Source organism: Littorina saxatilis, linkage group LG4, assembly GCF_037325665.1.
Source record: "Littorina saxatilis isolate snail1 linkage group LG4, US_GU_Lsax_2.0, whole genome shotgun sequence".
In the NCBI taxonomy this organism is placed as follows: Eukaryota; Metazoa; Mollusca; class Gastropoda; order Littorinimorpha; family Littorinidae; genus Littorina; species Littorina saxatilis.
Genome location: NC_090248.1, coordinates 15,933,123 through 15,959,288, shown reverse-complemented (window position 1 = coordinate 15,959,288; position 26,166 = coordinate 15,933,123). Strand labels below are relative to the sequence as shown.

Here is a 26,166-nt window from a genome sequence, read left to right as displayed (position 1 = left end):
TACCACCACCACAGTGTTAACGGCAGAAGGCTATACCATTCAGCAACCGGAAGACACAGCCGCAAAAGCGGAAGCGGAACCGGCAGTGGATTGGTAAGCATCAGAACCAACCAGAGTCATAGAAATGCAACCGGAAGATCCTGTTGTCCTACTACCGGAAGTAGCGGACACATGCGGAACTAGGTGTCTTCCCCCAAAGCGGAAGCACCTTAGTCAGTATCCCCATCATGCTTGGCCTCGCAATCCGGAAGCTGACCCCCAGAATGACTACCATAGTCAACCGGGTAGTCAGCTTTACTTACAACTTCCTGCCCCCAGGGCGGAAGCGGAAGCTGTACACCCGGGCCGCCGTCTGTAGACAGGGCTGAGTGCACCAGACCTTCCGTTCGCTCGACAGGGCCCCTATCCTCCACTGACCTTATGCCTGAGCAGTGAAGGCCAGCCAAGAGATAGGAACTTTCACCCCCGCGGATCAGGCTAGGGGCTACTTTCTCCTGACGACGCGCCACGCTTTGGCCGGAGAACCCGGTTACTAGCGTAGCAGACATACCTTCAGAAAGTAAAGGAACGCCGGAAGACGAACCACTCGAAGGCGGAAAGAGGAAGTCCCCATCATCCTGCGAAGCATGCACCTCTGCCCCGTGTGACCGTAGCCGAAGGAGACGGTCGAACCTTGGCTAACGAAGACACATCCGCAACACCGGAAGGCAAAGAACGAAGTTCAGCCCTCGTAGACGAAAATTCCGTCGCCAACGAAGAAACCTGTGAACTGAGAGACAGAAACAACGCAGCTACGTCCGCAGACGTCAAACCGGGAACCACAGGAGAAGCATCCCCTTTTACAGGTTTATCAACATGCGAGGTCTTGTCCACAGACTTAGCAGACAAAATGGAAGTAGCGGGTAAGTCCACCAAAACATCCATACATTTCTAAGAAAGAGGTTCCAGCACAGACACGACCACTTGGCCGGTTAGTTTAGCTTTTCTAGAAACTTTCTTTGGCGGAGAGGACACAGCATCTACCTGTTTAGGAGTTGACCTCTTCTTAGCATTGTCGGCCATGACGAAAAACGACTCACGAAAAATATTTGGACAAAATATTTGCAAGTCCAAAATGCGGCCAAAAATGCTGCCAAAATTCAAGAAAACAAAAGGAACGACCTCACCTCAACAAAGTTGTGAAGTCCAGACGAAGAGTAAACCAAGAGGACGAAACCAAGTCCAAGAGACTAAGTCCCAAAGGCTGAAAACAGCCAGAGCGTACAGAAAACGAGACCAGCTCGACTGAGCGCTGAGTTTGGAATGATTACAAATGGCGGCGTATGCGCGCGCATACGGAAGGAAGACTCAGTTTGGGTCTGATCTTATGGGTATTGGTCACTCTTTTTTAGAGTTGTCTCCCTTGTTACCAAGGGGACACGTACAGCGTTACCAGCACCGAACCAGGGTTAATTGCTATATGTGAGTTGGGTAAGATATGTAATTTAATAGCTTTTTATTGTTGTCTTTCTCTCTAGCCTCAACCCTATTCATAGAATTAAGATGGAAGACAGCTGACAGGCACACTCAACAAACCTCTTCCTGGATAATTTGATCCTCAGTGTCAGAGTTAGGCTCCTCCTTGTCCAGCAGCAAGAGGAAAAACAGGACACATATAACTGTGCACAGTCTATAAATAAACACTGTACCATATGTGCTACATCTTTGGTTATCAATTAAGAAACTTTTTGACAAGGATCTTCTGGCTACAGACCCTACATGACATTATGCATTGTTTCACTCCAACTTGCCCCTGGTTCCAACTTGCCCCTGGTAGCTTAGAATATCAATTGGAAAGCTTCTTCTTAACCCATAGAAAGATGGACACCGTTTGCAGAATTTTGGACAACTTCCTATTCTAATTCTTTTCAAATGAGTGGTAATATTGCTTACTCATTGTGTGAATGCCCCTGCTAAGGAGCCTTCTGTGTATCTAGATTCTTTTTGTTTTGCTTGTGTTTTTTAGTCATGCTTCTAGCTTGACTCGCATGCGACTTTCCGTGGTGGTGGTTTCCCCTTTTTCTGATCTCCTTCTCACCTTTTTTCTTTCACTTTTCTCACTTTTGTCCCTAATTGTTCCCATTTTGCAACCACCTCTGTAGGTTCGCGTGCGGGTCTAGCTCGCTCTTTATCTTTTCTTTTTCTTTTTTAAGTATGAGCGTCCTGGTACGAACTTTGTTTTGTTATAATGACGTTAAATATTGTAACGAACTAATTTATAAACAAGGTAGTGTGGCCGGCGTTTTTTCTGATTTTAATTTCATGTGCCTGTATGGCTCACGCTGGACAGCCTTGGAGTTTTTCCCCGGAGAGCACGGGACGCATGTTTTGCAACAGTAATATTGTAGTAACGCGCAGTATTTTTAGTTCACCTCTGTGGTGGATAGCCTGTATTCGTCGTCACTTACTGGGAAGCCGTTCACGGAACAAGATGTTTTAGGATAGATAGATTTTTTTGCTCTGTTCCGGGGCCCAGTGTTTTCTGCCAGCCTCCAGTTTTGTTTTTAAGTTATTTTGTAGTTCAGGTTCAGTTGCTCGCCTTGAGTCTGTTTTTAGATTATTGATGCTGTCAAAGGCGAGTATCCATTTCTGACTATGTTTCTTTTATTTACCGAATTCGTGTAATTTTCGTTTTGAATCTTTGTCTTCTGTCCGTTTCTGTGTCTTCTGTCCGTTTCTTTGTCTTCTGTCCGTTTCTGTGTCTTCTGTCCGTTTCTTTGTCTTCTGTCCGTTTCTGTGTCTTCTTTCCGTTTCTTTGTCTTCTTTCCGTCTCTGTGTCTTCTGTCCGTTTCTTTGTCTTCTTTCCGTTTCTGTGTCCTACGTTTATTCTATGTAGGGTTTTTCTAACATATTTTTGTCTTGGTGATTTTTTATTGATTTGCCGCCATCTTGTTTCGGCCGCCATTTTGTCGTCCATCTTTGATGTTTATGTTTTTAGGACACCTTTGATGTTTATGTTTTTAGGACACCTTTGATGTTTAGTTTGATGTTTCGAATTCTAAGTTTAGTTTTTTCTTTTCTATCAGTTTCCACCGCTCCGCGCTTCTCGCACCACGCTCCGCGCTTCTCGCTCCATGCTCCACGCTTCACACTCTACTGTTCTGCACTCTCACTCAAGCTAGTCTTTTCTACTTCACATTTTAGCTTTAATTCACTTTCTAAACTTAGATTAGTTTTTCCGCCACGCTCCGATATAGGTTACCTAAGCCTCTCCATAGATTTATGTTTAGCCTTTTATATATTGATATTATGAGCTGATTCCGAATTACCATGACATCGACAAGTATTCAATAAACTTTAATTAATTTTCCAATTCTAGTGTTCGTTTTGTTTTGTGAGCGCGTCGGTTCTTTATAGCACCAAAATTACATCCTCCAGAATTTATATAAGCCATCACAGAATCTTACAGCTACTCAAGGGCAAGCACACATTGCTTAGTGTACAAATCACGTCAAGTTCCTAGTTTGTTTATGGTTTGTCCACAAGGATGTTGAACTGCCTTACTGTTAGGGCAAGTGAGAGAACATGTACTTGCCAAGGTGGCCCAAAGAGTTCAAGTCTGCATCCGATTCCTGGGCTTACCTTGCTCCTTTTGTCCTCAGCAGCACTGATGTCTGTGTCATCGCCCCAAGAGTCAGAGCCAGCACCCTTGCCAGACGCTTTGCTCAGAGTCTCATCGCCTGACTCGTCCCCTAAAAAAAGCATCAATCAACAGCTTCTTCTTACTCTCAATGCTTCATACCATTGAAAATAATTCTTACATGCGCTAGAAATATTCAGCTCCTAGAACTATCAAAGCTCTCTAAATCTGTCTTAAACGTCTAAAAACTGGACATTACATCACAGCCTGTTGAACTTTCCATACTTTGCACTAATGCCACTATAGTGCATTAGTAATAATCTTTTTAAATTCAGGCTGACTCTTCATGTATATGACGGCAATTCTGCAACTAGGATTCATACAATACACCAACAGTTTCTCATGCACAAAAATGCCTGTAAATAGAGAAATGCTAATAATTGACCCCTGTTCTGTGAGAGACTGTATTTGACAGTGGCGCACACTGAGTTATCCCAGCTCGACTTGACTGACCTTCAGCATCAGCAGCAGGCAGACCAAACAGAGAGCTGTCTTTGTCCCGCGGAGTGGAAGGAGGGAGGGCGAAGGGGGAGGCCCCACGAGGCGTGGCCGAGCGGCTGCCAGCAGTGCTGCGTGGAGTACTGGATGCGCTGCCCCTCTGCTGATGCATGATGTGATCTGATATAAGCTGGGAACAGGCGTGATGGCCCTGTATAACTGCACAGTCATCTGCTGACCACCCTGCCCACACCAAAGTCATGTGTCAAGCATACCACCTCAATTTTATACCCTAACCCAGTACAGTCAAACCTGTCCTGGTGACCAAGCTCTCCATAATGACCGCCTACCTATTATGACCACCTCAAAGGATCCCTGACAAGTTGTTTTTTTCTCCCTATACTTCAACTTTCCATAGTAACCACCTGTCAATAACGACCACTTTTGGTCAGTCCTTGGGTGGTCTTTATAGACAGGTTTGACTGTATAACCATCATGTTCACACAACAAAAGAATATGTATCAAAACAATCCTGTGCATGTCATGCACTAACCATCCTGCCCACACAACAGCCATTTGTCAAAACAACCCTTTGAAATGCAGCCACATACACATATTTGCAAATTGCATACATGCACATACTGGCACAGGACATATCCCCTGAAAAGTACACCAGTGGACTGATGTACAATAAGTACTTGTCAATTTCTTATCAAGTAGCAGTTTCCAGTACTTGGCTGTACAGTTGTTCCCTTCAATATTATTGCTAAATATATCTCTGTTGCTTGATAAGTTCTCTTGTTTAAACTATTGTGAGAGAATAGCCTTACAGCCCACGTAATAATGTTCAGTGTGCGTGCACGTGTTTGAGTGACTTCATTGGTACGCATGCACTTGACGCCATCTTTTATGTGACGTAATTTATGACGCACGATGCTAGCTTTTAGAACGGTTTAGGACAGACGCGTCAAACAGACGTGACTTTATCGCAGACGACCAGCTGCTAATCTGTTAGTATCGATGTGCGGGAGTTGTTTGATAAAATGACAAGTTTCTTTAGGATAATAGTTACTGACGGACATGGTTGTTTAACGACGGTTAGCGGAAAATAGAGTAGTATAAATCGAGGAAGAACCGGATTATTTGCCGGAAGTTAGTGATTCAGGGTCAGAGTTCACTGTAGCGCATGATTATGCGAAATAGTCCAAAGATTTGAGGTCTATATAATGTTTTGGATTTCGAGGGTGCGGCACTCTTTGTTAATCGGGAGTCATTTAACCCTAACCAGACTCTTTGTTAATCGGGAGTCATTTAACCCTAACCAGACTTTTTGTTAATCGGAAGTCTTTTAATTGTAATTTAATTCCTTGTTAACCGGGAACGATACATAACCCAGCTCTTTCGTTAATCGGGAGCCGGCCTTCATCTTTAACCGTAAGGATATCTTTATTAGATCTGGTTGTAAATCTTTCTTTGTGAACTAGGAACCTTGCAGTATACACTAAGTAGCTCCTTGTCAATCGGGAGTTCTGTTATAACGTTTGTATAAATTCCTTGCCAATCGGGAATCTGATAGTACCTCATGCACTAAATAGCTCCTTGTCAAGCGGGAGTTCTGTTATAACGTTTGTATAAATTCCTTGCCAATCAGGAATCTGATAGTCTCTCATGCACTAAATAGCTCCTTGTCAAGCGGGAGTTCTGTTATAACGTATGTATAAGTTCCTTGTCAATCGGGAACCTGATAATCACCCCCTTGTTTAGACGAAAGTCAGCGACAGTACTGAGACAGACGGAAATGTGGAGGGATGAAGAGAGAAAGAAGACGAGTTTGCGTGTGAGAGTGACTATGCTTTGATTCCATGAACTTGTAGAATAAAAATGATGTTTTAAACTGTACAACCACGGTGTGGGCTACTTTAATTGTAAGAGAGAGGCCGTTGGCCGAGTGAGAGCTAGATACTAGAGTCTACTGCATCGGGGACATAAGAGGGAAACAGGAAACATTCTTACACTCAAACAAAACACAACGCGAGGTCAGACAAACAACATCACGAGCAAATTAAGGAACATCCTGCACAATCCCCTGGCAGCCCCCGGTTTCAATCAAATCTGCCACATTAAATGGTGCCGTGCACCAGGATTTTAACAAGTTAGTAGATCTAGTTGAAGTAAATTTAACGGTAGCCCAGATAGCCCAGACCATGGTTAAAAAATTTTTTTTAAAAAGTGAAAAAAAAAGAAAAGAGAAAGAAAAGAGAGGAAACGCCTCCAACTGTGTTTGTTTTCGAAGGACGTCGAAAAACAAGGTAAGAAAGAAACATTTTTTCATTGTATTTGCTACATTGTTGCTATACGTGTGTACGATGATTTGAAGCGGGATTGTTGCTATTTTGTATGACATAGGTTCAGACAGGATTTGAAATGTGTTGGCTTATTATGAAATAAGTTCTGTTACATTCCCATTTATGAAGTTGATATAGTTCATGTTAGTGGAAGTTCGGCGAAGGTTTCGCATAGATTGAATTGTTTTGAACAAAAGAAAGATGGGTATTTTGTCAAGACTAGGGCAAGTCGTTTTTTTGTTTGTTTATTTGTTGCTTAACGTCCAGCCGACTACGCAGAGCCATATCAGGACGAGGAAGGGGGGGATGAAGGGGGCCACTTGTCAAGCGATTCCTGTTTACAAATGCACTAACCCATTACTTGTGTCCCAGCAGGCTTTAGTAAAACTAAATTAATACCTACTGGAAGATTACCAGTTTCCAGTATGTTAAAATAGGCTTAACCTATCTACTGCTGGACTTACATCAGAACACTAACAGATTAAACTATACATGAATCGCGAGACAAGCGGCAAGAGAAGAGATTTTTGGAAAAAATACAGGTGAATGAGCAAGAAGGCAAAAAAAAGAAAAGAATTCATGAAGAAAAAGAGAGCATGACAGGAAAGAGGAACCAAAAATCTACCTAACAGCAAACTAGAAAGCTCCTGCGGTTCCAAAAACAGGAGGGGCTTTTAATTTCATAACCGCAGTGCCCCACTGCGGGAAGGGCAAGTCGTGAGCGCTCTCTCACCAAGTTTTCTTACGGCTAAGGGTTCGATGGCAAGGAGAGAAGAAAAAGAAGTGGAAATGGAAAACACTTACCTTCGGGATGGGCAGACTAGGTGGTCGGAAACACCACGAAGATATAGGTACCCATTACAATATCCAGAGAATGAACAGAAAGGCGAAACGCACATGTCTTTTGACTCAGGGTACGAAGTTGAGCGCGAACAGGCCGAGAACGGTCACGTGAAAGCTTATGCAGATCGGGGTCAAGGGTCAGCCAATCATAGGGTAGATGAGGGAACACGTCGCTCAGGTCTATTCATAGAGAGGGAAAAACCCTACCAACATACCAGCAGGAAATCGATTCAGGCCGATAAGTACGATGGTACCTCACTTGATTTGAATGACTACCTAGAACATTTCGATGGGGTGTCAACGTGGAATGAGTGGACAGAAGAAGAAAAGGAGATTCAATTGTCGTTGAGTCTTAGAGGGGCTGCTCAGCAGGTGTTGGGGTATTTGCAACAGGAAGAAAAGAGAGATTTCGTTGTGTTGACCAGCGCGCTGGCAAAGAGGTTCAGTCCTAAAGAGAGAGTGATGTCGTACAGATGCGAATTTCGCAACAGAAGACGTAGAAAGCAGGAAACAGTTGAGGAGTATGGGTTTGCACTCTGTCGTTTGGCTACCAGGGCTTATAGGGACATGGAAACTGGGGCAAGGGAACTCATACTGATAGAACAGTTTATTGGTGGGTTGTTGGAAGAGGCTCTCAGAGAGAGGGTGCAGTTCGGACACCCCAGTACCCTAGACGAAGCAGTGTCGCTAGCCGGGGAATACGTAGCTTTCAAGAATAACGGGTTTCCTGAAAAGACATTGGAAAAGCCCGAGGACGCTGGGTCAGCGATCCGATACGTAGGCTAGGAGGAGGAAATGGAAGTGCCTAGAGCCATGATATCTGTCGGGAACGAGGGAATTTACGTTCCGAACTTTTCTTTACATGAGATACGTCCGGAATGGAGAATGATGATAGCTTCTAGTCAAGCAGTAGAGTAGGTCACAATGAAAGACGGGAGGAGTCGCCTCCCATTCGACTCCATATGGTTACTCGCTCTCAGCAAACAGGGGAAGGAAAAGCGGGATGGTCAGGGAAGCTCTCAGAGTAAATCTGCTTCGTGGGACGAGGATGAGTTTGTTTTGGCACCTAGCAAATTTTGCCTTCCACCTGGGTACTTTGAGGGCACAAGGGAATCTCTAGAGGAGAGTCTAGGAAAAGGTTCGTGTCCACAAGGGGACGTTTCTGTTCACTCGGAAGGGGAAGCAGGAACGGGGGTAGCTACGGGCGTGTTCGGATTACCCGAGAGGGTCCCGCGCCCATAGTGAGGTACCTGGCACACATGATCTCGTTAGAGAGATTGAGTCCAGGGAGGGCGCCCACTCTGCTGCGACGGAAGGGGATGTCGAGAGAAGCGAATTCAACCAATTGGAGGGAATTTGAGAGTGTACTGTTTGGATGTATGTGTGACTTACTGGACGTTGACAAGACAAGAACTACGCATTGCCTACCGCAAAGCGACGGACTCTTAGAAAGGCTTAACCAGACGATGGAGGCTATTAGAGCAAGTCGGAAATTTCTCATCAATTAGACGTTTTATATCGGGGTGTTTAAACTAGAAAGGGGTAAAGGGGGCGGAATTATTATAAAACCGAGCAGGACAGGATGTGACCTCCAGATGGCACTCCATCAGAGACGCTCTCATAATTCAGCAATGCTAGCCTTTGGCAAGAAAGAAAGATCACATAAAGACTGGTTCAGTGCTAATCTTACTGAGTTGCAACCAATCACTTAAGTCAAGAGACAAGCACTTACTGGCCTACAAAAATTCACCCAGACAGGAGAATCTATCAGCTCTACGAGCAACCCGCAGCACAGCTCAACGCGCTTCAAGACGCTGCGCGAACGACTACTGGCTGGACTTCTGCAGAAACATCCAAACTGCTGCAGACTGTGGAAACATCAGAGCCATGTACGACGGCATCAAAAAAGCAGTTGGACCTGCAGTGAAGAGAACTGCCCCCCTGAAATCCACCACAGGCGAGACCACAGTTGACCAGAAGGAGCAGATGGTCAGGTGGGTGGAGCACTACTCAGAACTGTACGCAAAGGAAACCACAGTCACAGAAGCTGCCCTCAGTTCCAATCGAAGACCTGCCCGTGATGGAAGAGTTGGACACTGTGCCTACTGCTGAAGAGCTCAGTAAGGCCATCGACGCACTCTCCAACGAAAACGCACCAGGCAGCAACAGCATACCAGTAGAGGTGCTCAAGTGCAGAAAGTCTGCCCTTCTGACACCCCTCCAAGAAGTGCTTTGTCTCTACTGGTAGGAGGGTGCAGTCCCACAAGATATACGGGATGCTACAATTGTCACCCTATACAAAAACAAAGAAGACCGCAGTGACTGCAACAATTATAGAGGAATATCACTGCTGAGTATTGTGGGGAAGGTGTTTGCTCAACAGACTACAGAAAATGACGGACCGAATCTACCCCGAGTCCCAGTGCGGCTTTACAGTACGTCAGCTCCAGGAGAAATGCTGAGAACAAGGAAGACTGCTCTACCTAGCCTTCATCGACCTGACGAAGGCGAACTTCCACTTGTTCAGCAGGAAAGGGTTCTTTCAACTGTTGGAGAAGATCGGCTGTCCCCCAAAACTGCGCAGCATGGCAATCTCCTTTCACAAAAACATGAACGGTACAGTCATGTACTGTTCTGAGCCCTTCCCCATCAAAAATGGGGTAAAACGAGGATGTGTGATGGCACTTACACTTTTAGAAATCTTCTTCTTCCTCTTTCTATCACACGCCTTCAACTCTACTACAGAAGGCATGTATTTGCACTCCAGAAGTGACGGCAAGCAGTACAACATGGCACGACTGCTCGCTAAGACAAAAGTAACAGCAGTTATTGTTCGCGAAATGCTTTTTGCAGATGACGCAGCACTCGCAACACATACAGAGGAGGCCCTTCAGAGACTCATCAGCTTTTCGCATGCCTGCAGAGAATTTGGCCTGGCAATCAGTCTCAAGAAGACAAATATCAGCACTCAAGACGTCACCCATTGGCTCCCTCCATCCAAATTGGCGAACACACCCTTGAAGTCATTGAGGAGTTCACCTATCTTGGCTCGACCATCTCCATGAACAATAGCCTTATCAAACAATAGCATACCCTAAAGAATGACCTGCACATTCAATAATAAAACATGAGTGCGCTTATCAAGGTTCTGTGTCCAAGGGTCTGAGTCTGCGTCTCTCAGTCTTACACACACACACCTACAGGTAGGACTGGCAGACTGACTTGTTAAAAGCTGGACACAGCCAGGTAAAACGGGAACGGCTCACACACACGCATCAACATAATTCAAGATTCACATGAATTTGGGAGAACACGAAACTTATGCTTGCTTCGGCAGGGTTTGTCAACCTAACTCTGTTTCAGTACAGGTGTATGAAATAATAAATTCGTGACACAGATCCTTTCTGCGCATCAGTATAGAGCAGTCACTGGAGTCAAACTCTCCCCTCTATATTAACTTCATAGACTCTGAGAAGTTGACAGTGTGGACAGAGCGGCGCTGTTGAAGCTGCTGAGGCACTACAGAGTACCCGAGAAACTCATCCAACTAGTCCAGTATACCTAACAAGACAACAACTGCAGAGTAGCAGACCAGTTGTCGGACAGTTTCAAAGTTAAAACTTGAGTCCGCCAGGGGTGTCTATTGTCGCCTTTCCTCTTCCTCCTGGTCATGAAGACCACCACAGCAGGCAGGAAAAACGGTATACAGAGGACACTCTGGACACAACTGGATGACCTCGACTTCGCTGACGACCTGGCGCTCTTCTCACACAACTACAACCAGATGCAAGACAAGACCACTCGCCTGGCAACATCAGCTAGGACAGCTAGGGCTCAGGATCAACAAGAGAAAAACGGAACTCATGAAGATCAACACCACTGCCAACACTCCTGTTACAGTAGGTGGAGAGCCAATCAGAGAGGTCGAATCCTTTGTGTACCTGGTAAGTGTGATCGATAGACAAGGGGGCACTGACAGAGACGTCATTGCCAGGACTGGCAAGGCCATGTTGAAGAACATCTGGGCCTCCTGTAAGTAAGTAAGTAAATACAAGAAAAGTGTGCTGAGCAAAACATGCCTCTCTACTGTCTTCATCGACCTGAATAAAGCCTTAGACTCAGTCAACAGGACGGCTCTCTGGACATCAGATGCCCAAGGAAATTTGTGAAGATCATCCAGCTCTTTCATGAAGGCATGACCGGCCAGGTCCTTACCAGTGGGGATGTGACAGACCCTTTCAAGATCAGCAATGGTGTGAAAAAGGGCTGTGTCCTAGCTCTAGTCCCCTTTAACATCTTCTTCACGTGCATGCTGTTACATGCAGTCCAGCGACTGGAAAAAGGGGTGTACATCCGATACCGCCTGGATGGCTCCCTCTTCGACCTTTGTTGTCTCACTGCCAAAACAAAGAGTCTCCAAGATCTCCTCCAGGAAGCCCTCTTCGCAGACGACTGTGTATTCTGTTATGGCTCATGAGGAGTCAGACTTGCAGTTGATGCTTGACCGCTTCTCAGAGGCTTCAAAGCTGTTTGGCCTGACCGAAGTGCTTAATCAACCTGCACCAAACCACAACCTCCCAGCACCAATTGTCACCATAGATGGTTCTCAGTGATGGCTCCCCAGACAGAGAAATTGATGCTCAAATTAGCAAAGCAAGCCAGGCATTGGGGAGGCTTCAAAACAGAGTACTCAACCAACACAACGTTCGCCTTTCTACCAAGCTGAAAGTGTACAATGCAGTTGTCCTCCCCTCTCTCCTGTATGGATGCGAAACGTGGACATAATATCGCAGGCATGTCAAGAAGCTGGAACACTTTCACATGCAAGCCCTTCGTTTCATACTTGGAATCCAGTGGCAGGACGGGATCACCACCACTGAAGGGCTGGAGGGTGCTAACTCCATCAGCATCGAGTCTGTGGTCATCAAGACCCAGCTCCGATGGGTGGGGCATGTCATCCGCATGGAGAAGCACCACATGCCTAGGCACCTTCTGTACAGAGAACTTTCATGTTGGAAAAGACAGCAACGCCGACCAAAGAAACGGTACAAAGACTGTCAAAGCAAATCTCCAGTGGTGCAATATCAAGCCAAAGGAGCTGGAGGGGTATGCTAAGGACTGATCACGTTGGAGAGCCCTAGTACAACAAGCCTCTGCAGACTTTGAAGAGGCCCGCTGTCAAAGACTTGTTGCTGTGAGAAAACAATGCCACAGCGCAACACAAGCAGTAACCACAACTGACTTCCAGTGCCCCCACTGTTCCAGACTCCAGACTAGGCTTGAAGAGCCACCTCCGAGTGCACAGATAAGCTGCAGAACACAAAAGTCTTCTTCGGACCCAAAGGACAACCAACATCTTTCTCAGAAGAAAACATTTCAACAAGATTTGGGCTAAATAAAATTTCTGTGGGGTAGCGAATTTAATATACGTTATTTGTATTTTTGACCACAATATGACATTTTACACAGATCGAGACAGTCAGTGTGAACAATGACTGTCGAAATTTGTGTAATATGTCATATTTTGGTCAAAAATACAAATAACATTTATGTATTGATCGATTCTGGTCAGAATTCCTTTTAGTGTTTATGATTCAACGCGCACAAACATGCACTATTTTGTAGTCTCGGCTGGCCGCCTAAATATGTAGTTATGTTGGCCTCTGACGTCACATGGCTCAAAGAAAGAAAATTCTTTCTTTCTTTATTTGGTGTTTAACGTCGTTTTCAACCACGAAGGTTATATCGCGACGGGGAAAGGGGGGAGATGGGATAGAGCCACTTGTCAATTGTTTCTTGTTCACAAAAGCACTAATCAAACATTTGCTCCAGGGGCTTGCAACGTAGTACAATGTATTACCTTACTGGGAGAATGCAAGTTTCCAGTACAAAAGACTTAACATTTCTTACATACTGCTTGACTAAAATCTTTACAAAAATTGACTATATATATACAAGAAACACTTAACAAGGGTAAAAAGAGAAACAGAATCCGTTAGTCGCCTCTTACGACATGCTGGGGAGCATCGGGTAAATTCTTCCCCCTAACCCGCAGGGGGTAAAGAAAGAAAATCCAGTGTTCAATCGATACATAAAATCATCTACTGGACATGTTTGAACTTCTGCATGTTTGTATGCTCCTCACAATGCCTAACAGCACTGACAATAATACTCTCATGTGCTAAATACATTCAACTGCTCATTACTGTAAGCAATATATCTGCCTTGTTCAAAACCAGAGATAACCTTGCTAGGTAATAAAGAACGCTCGCGCTGGACCCGAGTACTCTTCAGACTGGCTCGCTCCCCCAGTATGAACGTTTTTGTCTTGTGCACGTTTAAGACCAAGTGATTGATCTGTGTGAATTACAGGCATTCCCTTTGCTATATAAATACATTGCATGCGAGCCGAGGATGTGCGTGGTGACTGGCCTTTCTCTTTTATTTGATCACAGTGAAAATGCACACACACATTCACACACACACACACACTCTCTCTCCCTCACTCCCTCTCTCTCTTCCTCTCTCTCTCTCTTTCTTACACACACACACATACACACACACACACACACACACACACACACACACACACACACACACACACGAGTACAAACTCATGCACGCGCACACACACACACACACACAAAAAAACACACACACACACACACACACACACACACACACACACACAAACACACACACACACACACGCATACACACACACACACACACACACACACACACACAAACAGTAACACTAACACATGTGCACAAAATGAACACACACACACACCGCGCGAGAGAAAAAGACGTCAAAGACTTTTGACCGTGACGTAATCTTTTTATGACGCTATATTTCTCGTCAATGTGTGACGAGTTCGGCTGTTCTATCAGGCTGGCTGTGGCTCCGCGAATTCCTCCCACCGCCAAGTCGGTTTTTTGTGGTTTATTTCGCATTTAGGTCCCAGGTAACATTATGAAGTTTTAATACGATCAATCGGACCTATTATCAAGTTAGTGTATCAACTTTTGAACGAACTGCGCCCAGTAGTTTCCCAGCAATAAGCTGTTAAGTGGAGAAAGACAGACAGACAGACACACAGACACACAATTAAAGTCTGCTGAGCCCTTGTACTAGCGTACTCGGGGATAAAAAAAACTTCTTGTAAATTGGTTAAGCCAATACTACGCCTCATAGCTGCCAACATTCATTTCTTTGCCCTTCAGTCCATACCATTTAACTAAAACTTGTAAAAGCATGCTTTGATAAAAGCATGGACATATACACCTGTTTACCTGTACATTTGATATGCTTAAGCTCTTACCTTTGGCATCTTTGTGAACTGTGCTGGCACCATGCTCCAAGAAGAGTTTCACCAAGTTGACTGACCCATCCTGGCATGCATACATTAATGGTGTCCTGGAAAACAGTACTTGTATACTAATCCTTGCCTCAATAATGTTCAAAATTCCTTTTCAAAAAGTGCAAACCTTTATTTTTATTTTCCATTTATGGTTTTGCCTGACACTGCAGTCCAAAGTAAACCATAAGTTAATAATTAAACAAATTTCTTCAGAGTTTGGTGGGTTTTTCGAAACATGAAAATACCAAGCCTGAAAGCGGCCTAAATGGCAGGGAAAAAACGGTCATACACAAATAAAGCGCGGGAGTTTCAGCCCATGAAGCAAGAAGAAATTTGTTTGTGTTTTTATGACACTTTTGTTCAAAAAAGTCTTTCTCCAACTAGACACCAAAGCAACATTTGTAATGTCCTTCTCTGCGTCAGAAAATCACATGTAAGTTATGCAGCTAGATAAGAAAACATAGTTAACCTACAAGGAAGACTGCCTTCACATTGAAAAAGGAAGTGTTTTAAAAGCTTAATTAAATGTCGTAAAATAGACAAAGAAAGAGCATTCTTTGTGACTTTTGGGTTGGGTTACTTCCAGTTCCATTGAGTTATTTCCCTTGTTTGCATACATGATGCTTGTTACTAAGCAGCCGCCTCATAAAGGGCGCTAGTTGTCTCGCTGTAAGGCAGCGCTTCTACACTTCTTTTTGGATCCAACAACCGAGAAAAGCAGCGCCCTGATTTAATTAATTACCATACCACAGGTATTACCAAACCACATTCGAGCAAACCGTACCACATGCATTAAGAGTAAGATACAGTGGATTCCCCAGATTCTTCAAATTTGCCAGAAACTTCCACCCCACCCCTCCCCCTCCCCCTCCCAAGCCCCTTCCCACCACCATCACTGGTGTCATGCTCAACACCTCCAAATTTTGAGAGAAAAAAAGATTTTTTTTCTTTTTACAATAATGCTGCGTCGCTCACAAGAAATAACGGTTGACGAAAAAAATAACAGGGCCTGAGTACAGTGATAAATACAAGACTTATTTTACAACCATTTGAAAAAATACATACATCCCCCGTGGCTGCCCGCATAACGAAATCGTTTTTCTTGTGTTTTGAACTTGCCAGTGTTACAGCACAGAGCAGAGTCCGTCCCGCACTTTGCTTTGTGTACATCACGTGGCCACCCAAACACCCGCACAACGCAACATTTTCAAGAGAAAAACACGTTTATTTGTTTGCTTTGTCTGTATTACACATTTCTATTTACATTTACCACTGACACACCAAATTGTATACTTTAGTTTGCAAGTGAATCGTTATCATACAAAATAACGTTATCACAAGACGAACAGAGATCTCAGAGATCGTCTGCTTCTCAACTGTTTCGTGCAAATCGTGTAATATCTATTTTTGCGCAAACCTCCCAAAGTAATGCAATCTCAGCGGCTTCCACCTGCAACATAGTCGTGCTTATTTGGAATGTGACGTCCTGTTCTTCGTCAGTCACACCTATCTCAAAAACAAAGCGTCGCACAGAACCAGCGCCCTTCCATTAAAGAACATTATTCCCCCCTCTGCTTCTTTACCTCTGTAAACTTGTAGAGCTAGTTATTTTTCGATAATGACCCAGCAACCAAACCAATAACGAGCCAGCAACAGCCTGAATCCTCGATAGTGCAATGGGTTGAGAAGCTGTTCTGTTTTGGTACTACTTTTGCGACTGAAAAGTTCTGAACGCTCTATACGTACGAAGTATACATCTCTGGAGCAAACAATACAAACATACCGCATTTAAATTAACAACTACATGCCTGAACACATGAATCTCCATATAAAATCCATGAGTTCGGTTGTTTTCTGAATCTAGATCTGCCGTGCACAAACGTTCATCACAAGCAAATTCCCAAGGCAAGTAACTCATACTTTGTCTAGCGACAATAGTTCCCCTTCTTTTCACTCACTTTCTTCGACAACACTGACTGCAATCCGACGGTCAGTTTTCAACAATATTTCATTTTATAGACAGATCACACGCAACCAAATGCACACATCTCATCAATTTAAACAACATAAAGCGGTTTCATACACTATTTTCCCCAGAAAACTGAACTTCATACAGTAATTAACGTTGGAACACGGGTGCAAAAGTTCGTCTGCTAGTCCCATTTGATGGAAGAACATTATCCTAAGCGATACTAAAACATAAACAGAACACACAATATCTGCCTTTACCGCCACAGCAGAATAACAGCATATCTGTGTGCTTGATTTTAGTCCAAAACAAGGAAACTGACAAGAAGTGTTAACAGAATAAATGATTTGCACGGAACTATACAACCGCGCATTAATCGATCGCCTGCGCAGGTTGACTGGTTGAGTGATTCGAATTCGATCAAACTTTCGCACAAAAACTCCTGTTTTCTTTGAATAACTGAAGAAAGGAGGAATAAAGAGGTTACACACCTCGTCTCAGTGATTATTAAAAATAATGGTCTCAGTTCGCGGTCATGAAAAAGCTCGCTGAAGCTCGCATTTTTCATGATCCGCCAACTTCGACCATTATTTTTAATAATCACTGAGACGAGGCATGTAACCTCTACATAATAATTACTAATTTTCTTGACCAAATTGATTTTTGGCTGGCCAAGACAAAGTATGTGTACACTTGCATGACCTCATTTATGGCACAATGACATCATAACATGTCATCACCAATAGTCTAGCCAAGATGAAAAGACCCCAGAGGCAGACACAAAGCTGTGACCAAATCAAACAATGACATCAAAGCCTGATGATACTCTGCATCAAGGCAAAAAAAGATAATTCTATTTCTCTGATACAAAAATCGCAAAAACATGGGGTCAGGTGAATCTCGTTTTAGTGGGATTAGGAAAATGTCGATACACATGTTATGTGAGGCTAGATATATAGAAACCGTTGATCACAAATGAAAGTGGGAATGTAGAACTCAAAGGTGCACACATTTTCTCATCTAAAAGTGGTAAAATTGTAGTAACAACCAGACCTGTTTACCCTAAACCCGAGGCAAGAGTACTTTCCCAAAAAGTTGAGTGTATTTTTCAAAAAGTTGGTGTACTTCAGGGATGTCGTTAGGCGTCGGACATCGATCATAGACCGATTAACTGCCTCACATGTCCGATATCGTAAGGTCTCGGTCAGATGTCCTATAATACTTTGCAGAAAGCAGACTGTGTCCGATCAAATTTTGCTTGCATCGGTCAATAGATGTACTCAAGATCATTCTGCAACATGTGTAATTCACAACACAACCACCAGACACAGCAACAAACCAAACTGACACACACACGCTAGTTAGACAGTGAGAGAGAGAGAAAGACATCTGATTTAGCAACTGTTCCAGGGCATCGGTATCTAAAAGTTCATTACATCCAGTCTTTATGTAGCCCACTGGTACAGATGGAGTAATTTCTTGCCTTAAAGATCAGATGTTTTGGAGGTTTCAGTACAGTTGTTTATTTTTAAGTAATCATATGGAACAAAGCCATTTCAAATAAGAGAAAAAGAGAAGAAAAGACGACATAAAGAGAGAACAGTTAATAGCAGATGATAATGTGTACGACCACGATGTAGGTCACCTGAAATGTCCTGTTGAAATTTGTTTAGCCGGTCAAATGTCCTATTCATGCTGATTAAGTAAGGACATTTGTCCCATTAGCACACATTTGTAGCAACATCCCTGGTACTTTGCAAGCAAAGCCATATGGGCTAGGGAAAATGTACGCGTGGGTGCAAACGTGTTTGTGTAAGAATAGCATGTCTTGTGAACACCTTCAGAATTTAACTCCTTCCAATACAACAGGAATAAAACAATTTTATTTACCTGTCAGTTTATAGCATTATAACCAGTGTCTTCCAAACAGATTGATAATGAAAAGATGAAGTTCGTGAAATAACATCTGCGGTTGACAGTTGCAAGTTCATTTTTACAATCATCTCAGAAAACATTGCTTCAGCGCGGACTACAGCCTTTTCTTCTGGCAGGATTTGCTTTGCGGGAATGAACTTCATAATTCCTTGACAGCTTTCAGCGGATTTCTTTGCAGCAACCTTGTCCAGGTGAGTTTTGGAACTGCAGTGTCGTTCGATGTCATATTTTTCAGCATGGGCAACGGAGAAATCTGATTTACAATACTTGCAGTGTGCATGACTTTTTCCCACAGTAGACTCCACAATTCCTGGCTCTTTCTTATATTTCTCCAAGAAAATCTGCTGCTTCTGCTGTTTACACTTGGTGCAGTCATCCGAAACTGGCACATTTTCCCGCTTCATTTTGCCACGATTGTCCAGACGATCGCACGTGCCAACAACTGAACAAGGTTTCCACAGCTCAGTGAAGACTCGCTGTCATGCTTATCTCCCTTTGACCGAAACCGGTATCAGTTGTACCATTCCGTAATCAGCACACCAACACCGGAAAACGTATTCTAGACTTTTTCTTAGGCGTATTTTGTGCGTGTGTCGCGTATTTGTGTACCGATAATAATTTGGCGTACAAAATACGCACAAATCGTACTGGTAAACAGGTCTGAACAACTGTGAATGGAACTTTTTGGACATATTTGTTTTGGATTTCAAGATCGTGGACCATTTCAATTGTTGCAACCCAATAAATTGAAAGTCCCAAGAGTTCATACAAGTACCAAGAATCAAAATTTAAGGGGGGTAACGAATCAGTTTTGCGATCGATGAAACGGACAACCCTACCAATTTCTGAGTATTTACGGAAATATCTGGATTCTGCTGAGCTGTACGGTGAATGATCTTGCCTGTATTCTGTGATCCATGCATATTTGTATGTGTAAGCAAAAGAAAATTAACAACGCTGACAACTTTGTCTTCTTCTGGGTAGGGGTTCAGTATCGTCGCCGCTTCCTGAACAGCGAAGCAAGCTTTTGTATTACGGACAGTTGCAGATAACAGTGTTGGTGTCTCGAGTGCCTTCCCCTGCACTACACAATGCTGCGGAGTATTAAAACATGCTTTGACTGTAGCACGCACGCACATGTAATTGACACGCTGTTGGTGGGGCCAGCGAGTGGGGTGCGCTTTTCTGCCTGATACAACTACACCAGATTACTACACTACTCGTCATAAAAAACTGTACAGATGCGTTTGAGGGCAGATCTTTCTGATGAGGCCGTTTATCGTAAAACCAATTATATGACTGGAAAGGCAGTTTATTCCCCTAACTTAATCAGAAAACAGATTGAGTTTACATGACGTAGCGTCGATACAGTGGAACCTACAACACAGACACCCCCCAAAATCAAATTCGCAAAATCAAGGTTCCTGCGTTAAAGGCACAGTAAACCTCCCGTTAACCATCACAGATACTGTCAGGCTTTTACACACAGTACAAACACCCTTCCATTTGAACGCTCACCAAACGGGAACATCCTAGGTGCCCTACGTAAAGAGCGAGCAATTTTCAAAGAATTAATTTTGCGGAGAGAGTGGCAGAGACAATCGGACTGTGGTGCGTTTGGGCGCTAGATCTAACTTTTTTAAATCTAAATAATAAAATGACAGCTTGTTACACAAACATTCTTAAATCATAAAAGAATTCTTTTTTCATCAAGACAAGATCAGTACAATTCGAAGTTTTGAAAGTTTGAAAAAAGAAAAGCCCGGAAGCAGGGTCACGCAATGTTGTGGTTCTCGTAGCAGACGACGGTTTATACCTATCGCCAGTTCCTCTGAACAGTCAGGTTCCACTGTATCGACACTACGTCATGTAAACTCAATCTGTTTTCTGAATAAGTTTGGGGAATAAACTGCCTTTTCAGTCATATAATTGGTTTTACGATAAACGGCCTCATCAGAAAGATCTGCCCTCAAACGCATCTGTACAGTTTTTTTATGACGAGTAGTGTAGTAATCTGGTGTAGTTGTATCGCGTTGTAACAAGTTTTATCAGACATGGGTGGTATGAGGATTTCAACGCGAAAGTAGTTTTTAAGAAGTTGACTCGTTCAGAGCACTGAGCGCAAATGTCGGCCTTCGCCTAGCAAAGCTCACTGCCGACACGCTTAACTGATCAATAGCTCTTGAAAAAGCATTTTCCAAGAATTGTTGTGTGCGTTTAAACAAGTGCGCTGTGAACAGCCATTGTTCAAAATGCTGTAGTTTTTAGAGTAGCAATTATATTGACTTTGAATCGCACAACCGCAGGTTTGCTTTTGTTCACAATCAGACATCGCGACATGTCGATGCTTCGGCATGAGCGGCATGGCGGCAAGTGGGAGACAGTGTCTCGGTTACCCACACCTATGAACGTTTTCTAAGTTAACCAAGACTACAACGCGATAAGGAGAAACGACGTTCTTGATTGGATGTTCGACAAAATCGTCCCCCGATTGGATCAGACGTTTTCATCACAAGCGCAGTTTTTACTACCTGCTGCTAATAGTCGAGTGGTGAGTGGAAATTTTGCATACTTGTACATTTTTGTTTGAGCGTAGCAGTTTTGGGCTTAGCGTAGCAATTGCTGCAAAAATCGTAGCATGCAACGCTGAAATCGAAGCAGTTGGCAACTCTGAAAAAAGGATCATGAAAGCTTAATAATGTACCAAGTGTGAGTGACTCAACTGTAATAACTTCCGAGAGAAGACCATTTCAGTGTCAAAGTGAACATTTAAGTTTAAGCGCTAAATGGCTCTCATGTAACCTTCCAGACTCGCGACATGTCTCGAGGTCAACAAACCCTGTAAGTGTGTGAAATTTTACAGCTTTAATTTAGTTAATTATTTTTGTTCACAGATGGAGCCTGTTTGACATCCATACAGATGAACACTGCAGATTTCCTGATTATTCAGGCGAGTCAAAAATGAATGCAGAACATGAAAATGGAGAAAGAAAAAGAAAAAAAGCACTAGAGAAGAGCAACATCCTCATGATTCCCGTTTTTTGTGTTAAAACAAAATTACAATATATATATTACCCCCACCCCCCACCTCTTCCATTACCTCTAGTGTGCTCCCTGCTTTCAAAATTCCACTAGTTGGAATGTAGGCGGTGGAGACACACACAGAGTAAAGGATGATCTCCCTTGCTCATGTATAATTTCTATGCATTCTCGCTCTTGACGTCATTTTATATTTAACTTTTCTTTAAAAGTACAAGCGATCGAGTGCACATTTTGGCATTTTTAGCAGCGCTCTCATTATAACTTTCTATTTTGTTGCTTCAACAACCAAGAGCAGCTGATGATACTTCAAATTTCTTTTTCTTACTCTTCACTGACAGTTGCATGGGAATCAAAGAAGGATTCTCGTCTATGCAGAGGGCCTACCGCAGAAATGTGGTTTTCTCTTTTGCATAGAAGTTTGAGAGTTCTTCTCTGTTTTATGCCAAGAGACTGCCTGATGAGAGCTTCTCAGCTCGAAACCGGTAGCAGTCTTGGCTAAACAAAAACGGACCTTTTCAGGTTCAGCACTCTATGAGAATGCCCTTAAATGCACTTACGAGGAATTCCCAATCCATTGAGGTTGTGGAACTCTCCTTGGGTTATTCTTGTTCAGTGTTGCAATCGGCTCCGAAAGGGTTTGATTCTCCAGTAGGCTGTCTGTGAAGAGTTCTTTCTAGATCTAATTCTTACCCCCACCCCCCACCTCTTCCATTACCTCTAGTGTGCTCCCTGCTTTCAAAATTCCACTAGTTGGAATGTAGGCGGTGGAGACACACACAGAGTAAAGGATGATCTCCCTTGCTCATGTATAATTTCTATGCATTCTCGCTCTTGACGTCATTTTATATATATATTTATATATGACTAAGTGCCAAAAGGTGCGCACGAAAAGCGGACAAAGGGGCTAAAAAATAAAAGTTGACAAACACGACTGATATTGTGATTTTTGTTAAGACAACAGATGCTGGAACCCAATTACGAAAAGAAAAGATAAATTTACCCAAATGATTTTACAAATAACGATAATTTTGTTCGTTATATCATTCAAAACGGCACTGAGTCATAGCATTATGGTTATCTCGCACGTTTTTAAAGCTAGGGCTATGAAACTTGGCACACAACCAAAGTATAATGACCTCCAGGTATGGTGCACATCACATTAAACAACATTGAATTTCAAGGTCACAGCGAGGTTAAATTTCCTTTGCAAACTGGAAAATTGTCGTTGTCACGTCTTACATGTTTTAATACTAGATCAGTTAGACTTTACATACTTCACATACTTTCAGCATTTTATAAAACCTCATTAAAAGTGACCTGCTGGTTAATCTTTGTCAAAGTTCAAGGTCACAGCGGGGTCACATCTGGTCCAAATGTGGAATATTTTCAATTTATTCAGCGCGTTTATAGCACGAGCTTTGAAAATACACACAGTTCTAGTGTATAATGTTCACACACGATTAAAGTCTGGTTGAAAAAGTCAAGGTCACAGCAGGGTCGCGTTGAGGTCAAACATATACATTTTTCAATGAGGTTTTCTCATATGTTTTTGAAGCTAGGGCCTTGAAACTTGGCACACTACGCAAGTTAAATTAAACCTCATCAAATTCCAAGGTCACGGTTAGGTTAAAGATCCTTTAAGGATATTTTCTAAAAAAGGTGACCGCCTGGTTAATGTTTGTCAAATTTCAAGGTCACAGCAGTGCCATCTGGCTTAAACTTTGAAAAATTGTCAATTTCTTCAACTAGTTTTATAGTGTTTAAAGTCATTCACACATGATGAAAGTCTGGTTGATAAAATCAAACGTCAAGGTCGCAGCGGGGTCGCATTGAAGTCAGACACATACAATTGTCATTTTCACGAACGCCTTTTAAGCAACACCTTTGAAACTTCACACATTCCAAAGTTTTGATGTTGTTTGGTTATAATCAAAGTGTGGTCAATTTCCATGATTGAGAGCATTCAGAGGGGTCAAGTTGAGGTCACACAAAAAGTGATAATCTTTATAAGACTTACGTTTGCTGCTATTGCTCACTTGACATTGGTGAAAGTGCTTATTTTATAATAGTTGATCTTGATGTTTTGACCAATTAATATTACCAGGATCAACCATACCAGATTTCAAAGTCCAGAAGTTGTCAAACCTCAAACCTGTTGGAAGTTTCAAAGATTTAAGCATCAACACATTTCTATTTGATTTGACCTTAAATAACAGATTTGACCTTAAATCTTAAAACAGATCAACCAGACTTTGGTTTTATATAAATTGAAGTTCAATACAATTTCCTTTTTTTTTTACCCACACGAGACCCTGCTATGACCTTCACATTTCTCAAGGATCAACCTTGAATTCTCCATGTTGAACAATCATTAAGCAAAAGCGTTGTTTGAAGTTTGAAGGTTCTAGCTTCAAAAATCTCTGAAAAAATATGTTTCATCCGTTTTCTGAACCACATGTGACCCAGCCGTGACCTTGAAATCTGACAAGGGTCAACAAGACTTTTTCCATGCATGGGGGCGATTAAACCCCAAATGTGTGTGAAGTTTCAAGGTTTCAACTTAAAAAACGTATGAGAAAAATATACATTTTCCTTTTTGGACAATGTGTTGCACGCAAGACAACACGACAAACGCTCGTGTTATCATTCTTTTACTTTAAGGTCGACTTGCGTGCCCGCTCTTTCGCTAATCTCAATTAAAATTCATCTTGGAAGTTCGGTTTTATTACGCTTTTAATTAAGAAGATTAAACTAAGACAACAAATAGTTAGTTTTACCCATTAAACTCGATAAGGTAGTGACATTTTATGTTGAACGCAAGATGGTGTCGCACGCAAGATCTGAAAAGATGTTGACGACATAATTTCAACACTTGATAGCGCATTCGTGGTTCGTGATTTTTTCACAAATTTTGAACACAGAATGTGTCACGTGGTTCCGTAGATGAAGTAGATCTTTATACATGTAAATTTTGTTTTTAAAAGAAAATAACCGTTAATTACCGAACATTTTGTCGCACGCAAGATATGACGAAATTTTCAAATCGTTTTCAAAAATGCTGTTCAAAAGTTCTGCAGTCTTTGCTAGATTACTTGAAAGACAGCAGTTTGATACACCGTTATCGCTTGACGTGTCGACATCAATTCAAGAGTTTTTGAAAAAGAAATTTAGTAAATATCTGCGATTGAAAAATGTATGCCGTGATGACGACACATCTTGCGTGCGACACCTTAAAATTCGGTTATCGAAAAAAAAAAATTCTCTCGAGATTTAGATTTGACGTTTGGTCTCGTCTGTAAAGCGATGTTTCAGGCATTCAATCAAACTAAATGCAATTCATTTGTGCTTCTTGTTATTTTTCTGTGGCATATTCAAAACACGAGGTATCACGATGTCCGTTTTCATATGGCCGGTTTTGGCGTTATTTTTGACTTTAAACAAAGATAACTTTAAAACCGTTCAAGTCAGACACACGAAATTAGGTCCACTATCTCTTCGCACATTCATCCACACACACACCAATTTTCAGCAGACACACGTTTTTAGAAACATTTTTATTGTAAAACAAAGTCGTCTTCTGTTCTGTGAGCACCTTTTGGCACTTAGTCATATATATATATATATATATATATATAAAACATCAGAAATTGTGAAAGAAACAATTGAAAGTCAGCAGAGACTTTCTTCCGAGATTTGTTAAAATCTCTTAGCAGAGAAAGAGAGAGAAATAAGTATCCCTTCACAGACAGCCTATTGGGAGCATCAGACCCTCCTCAAGGGGGACCGAGATTTACAGAGCAAAGTCTCTTTGTGGGGGACGTATCACAAGGTAATCTAGTCCTGAGGAGGACCATTGTATTTGTACCTAGACCAGACACGTGTTTCGACACTATTGTGTCTCATCAGTGGTCAGGTGGTACTGATGGCGAGAGTTGTCAACCCATGGTATCCAACTAAGAAGCAAACCATTCTCTGAATGGTAGCTTCTGTTGGCATGGGAGACTACCCTCATCTGACAACCCCAAGAGGATATCTGTGAAGGGAAACACTTTTATTTAAGGCCAAAGTGTAGAATTGATATTTATTAAGAAAGAATTTAGAAATTTAGACAAGTTTTAACCAAGAAATTAGGTTAAAACAAGGGAAATTTGAAAAAGCCTAAAGGGAGGTAACTCTGTACCAGCCTGCAGATCCAGAAATGGATACGCGAACAAGTTAGATCTAATTTTGAAAAGGTTAAACAGGAAAAGCGGTCAACTTTTCACTGCTGTTCAACACAGGACTTGGTAAAGAAGAAGTTTTCTGCTTTATTCAATTGGATCGCTTTAAAGGCGATGCAACTTTCACGGTGACCACATTATAAAACATCAGAAATTGTGAAAGAAACAATTGAAAGTCAGCAGAGACTTTCTTCCGAGATTTGTTAAAATCTCTTAGCAGAGAAAGAGAGAGAAATAATTTTAATAATAATAAATTTTTTGTGATATATATATCACGAAGTTTAGGGACATTTAAGGTCAAATATTGCTTTTCACAGTCGGACTGCCAATG

At 42.5% G+C, this 26,166-nt stretch overlaps 1 protein-coding gene across 3 annotated transcripts in view; it reads right to left on the bottom strand.

Annotated features, from left to right (window-relative positions):
- The window catches only part of LOC138964089 (ankyrin repeat domain-containing protein 26-like), a 609,546-nt gene that overhangs the window by 556,277 nt on the left and 27,103 nt on the right, over nucleotides 1-26,166 (bottom strand). For all 3 annotated transcript variants that reach the window (XM_070335976.1, XM_070335974.1, XM_070335975.1), the window contains exons 5-7: nucleotides 14,631-14,725; nucleotides 4,133-4,360; nucleotides 3,622-3,731 (exon numbers count right to left, since the gene is read on the bottom strand). In XM_070335976.1, coding sequence (XP_070192077.1) covers nucleotides 3,622-3,731; nucleotides 4,133-4,360; nucleotides 14,631-14,725 — 433 coding nt within the window. The remainder of the gene's footprint in view (nucleotides 1-3,621; nucleotides 3,732-4,132; nucleotides 4,361-14,630; nucleotides 14,726-26,166) is intronic.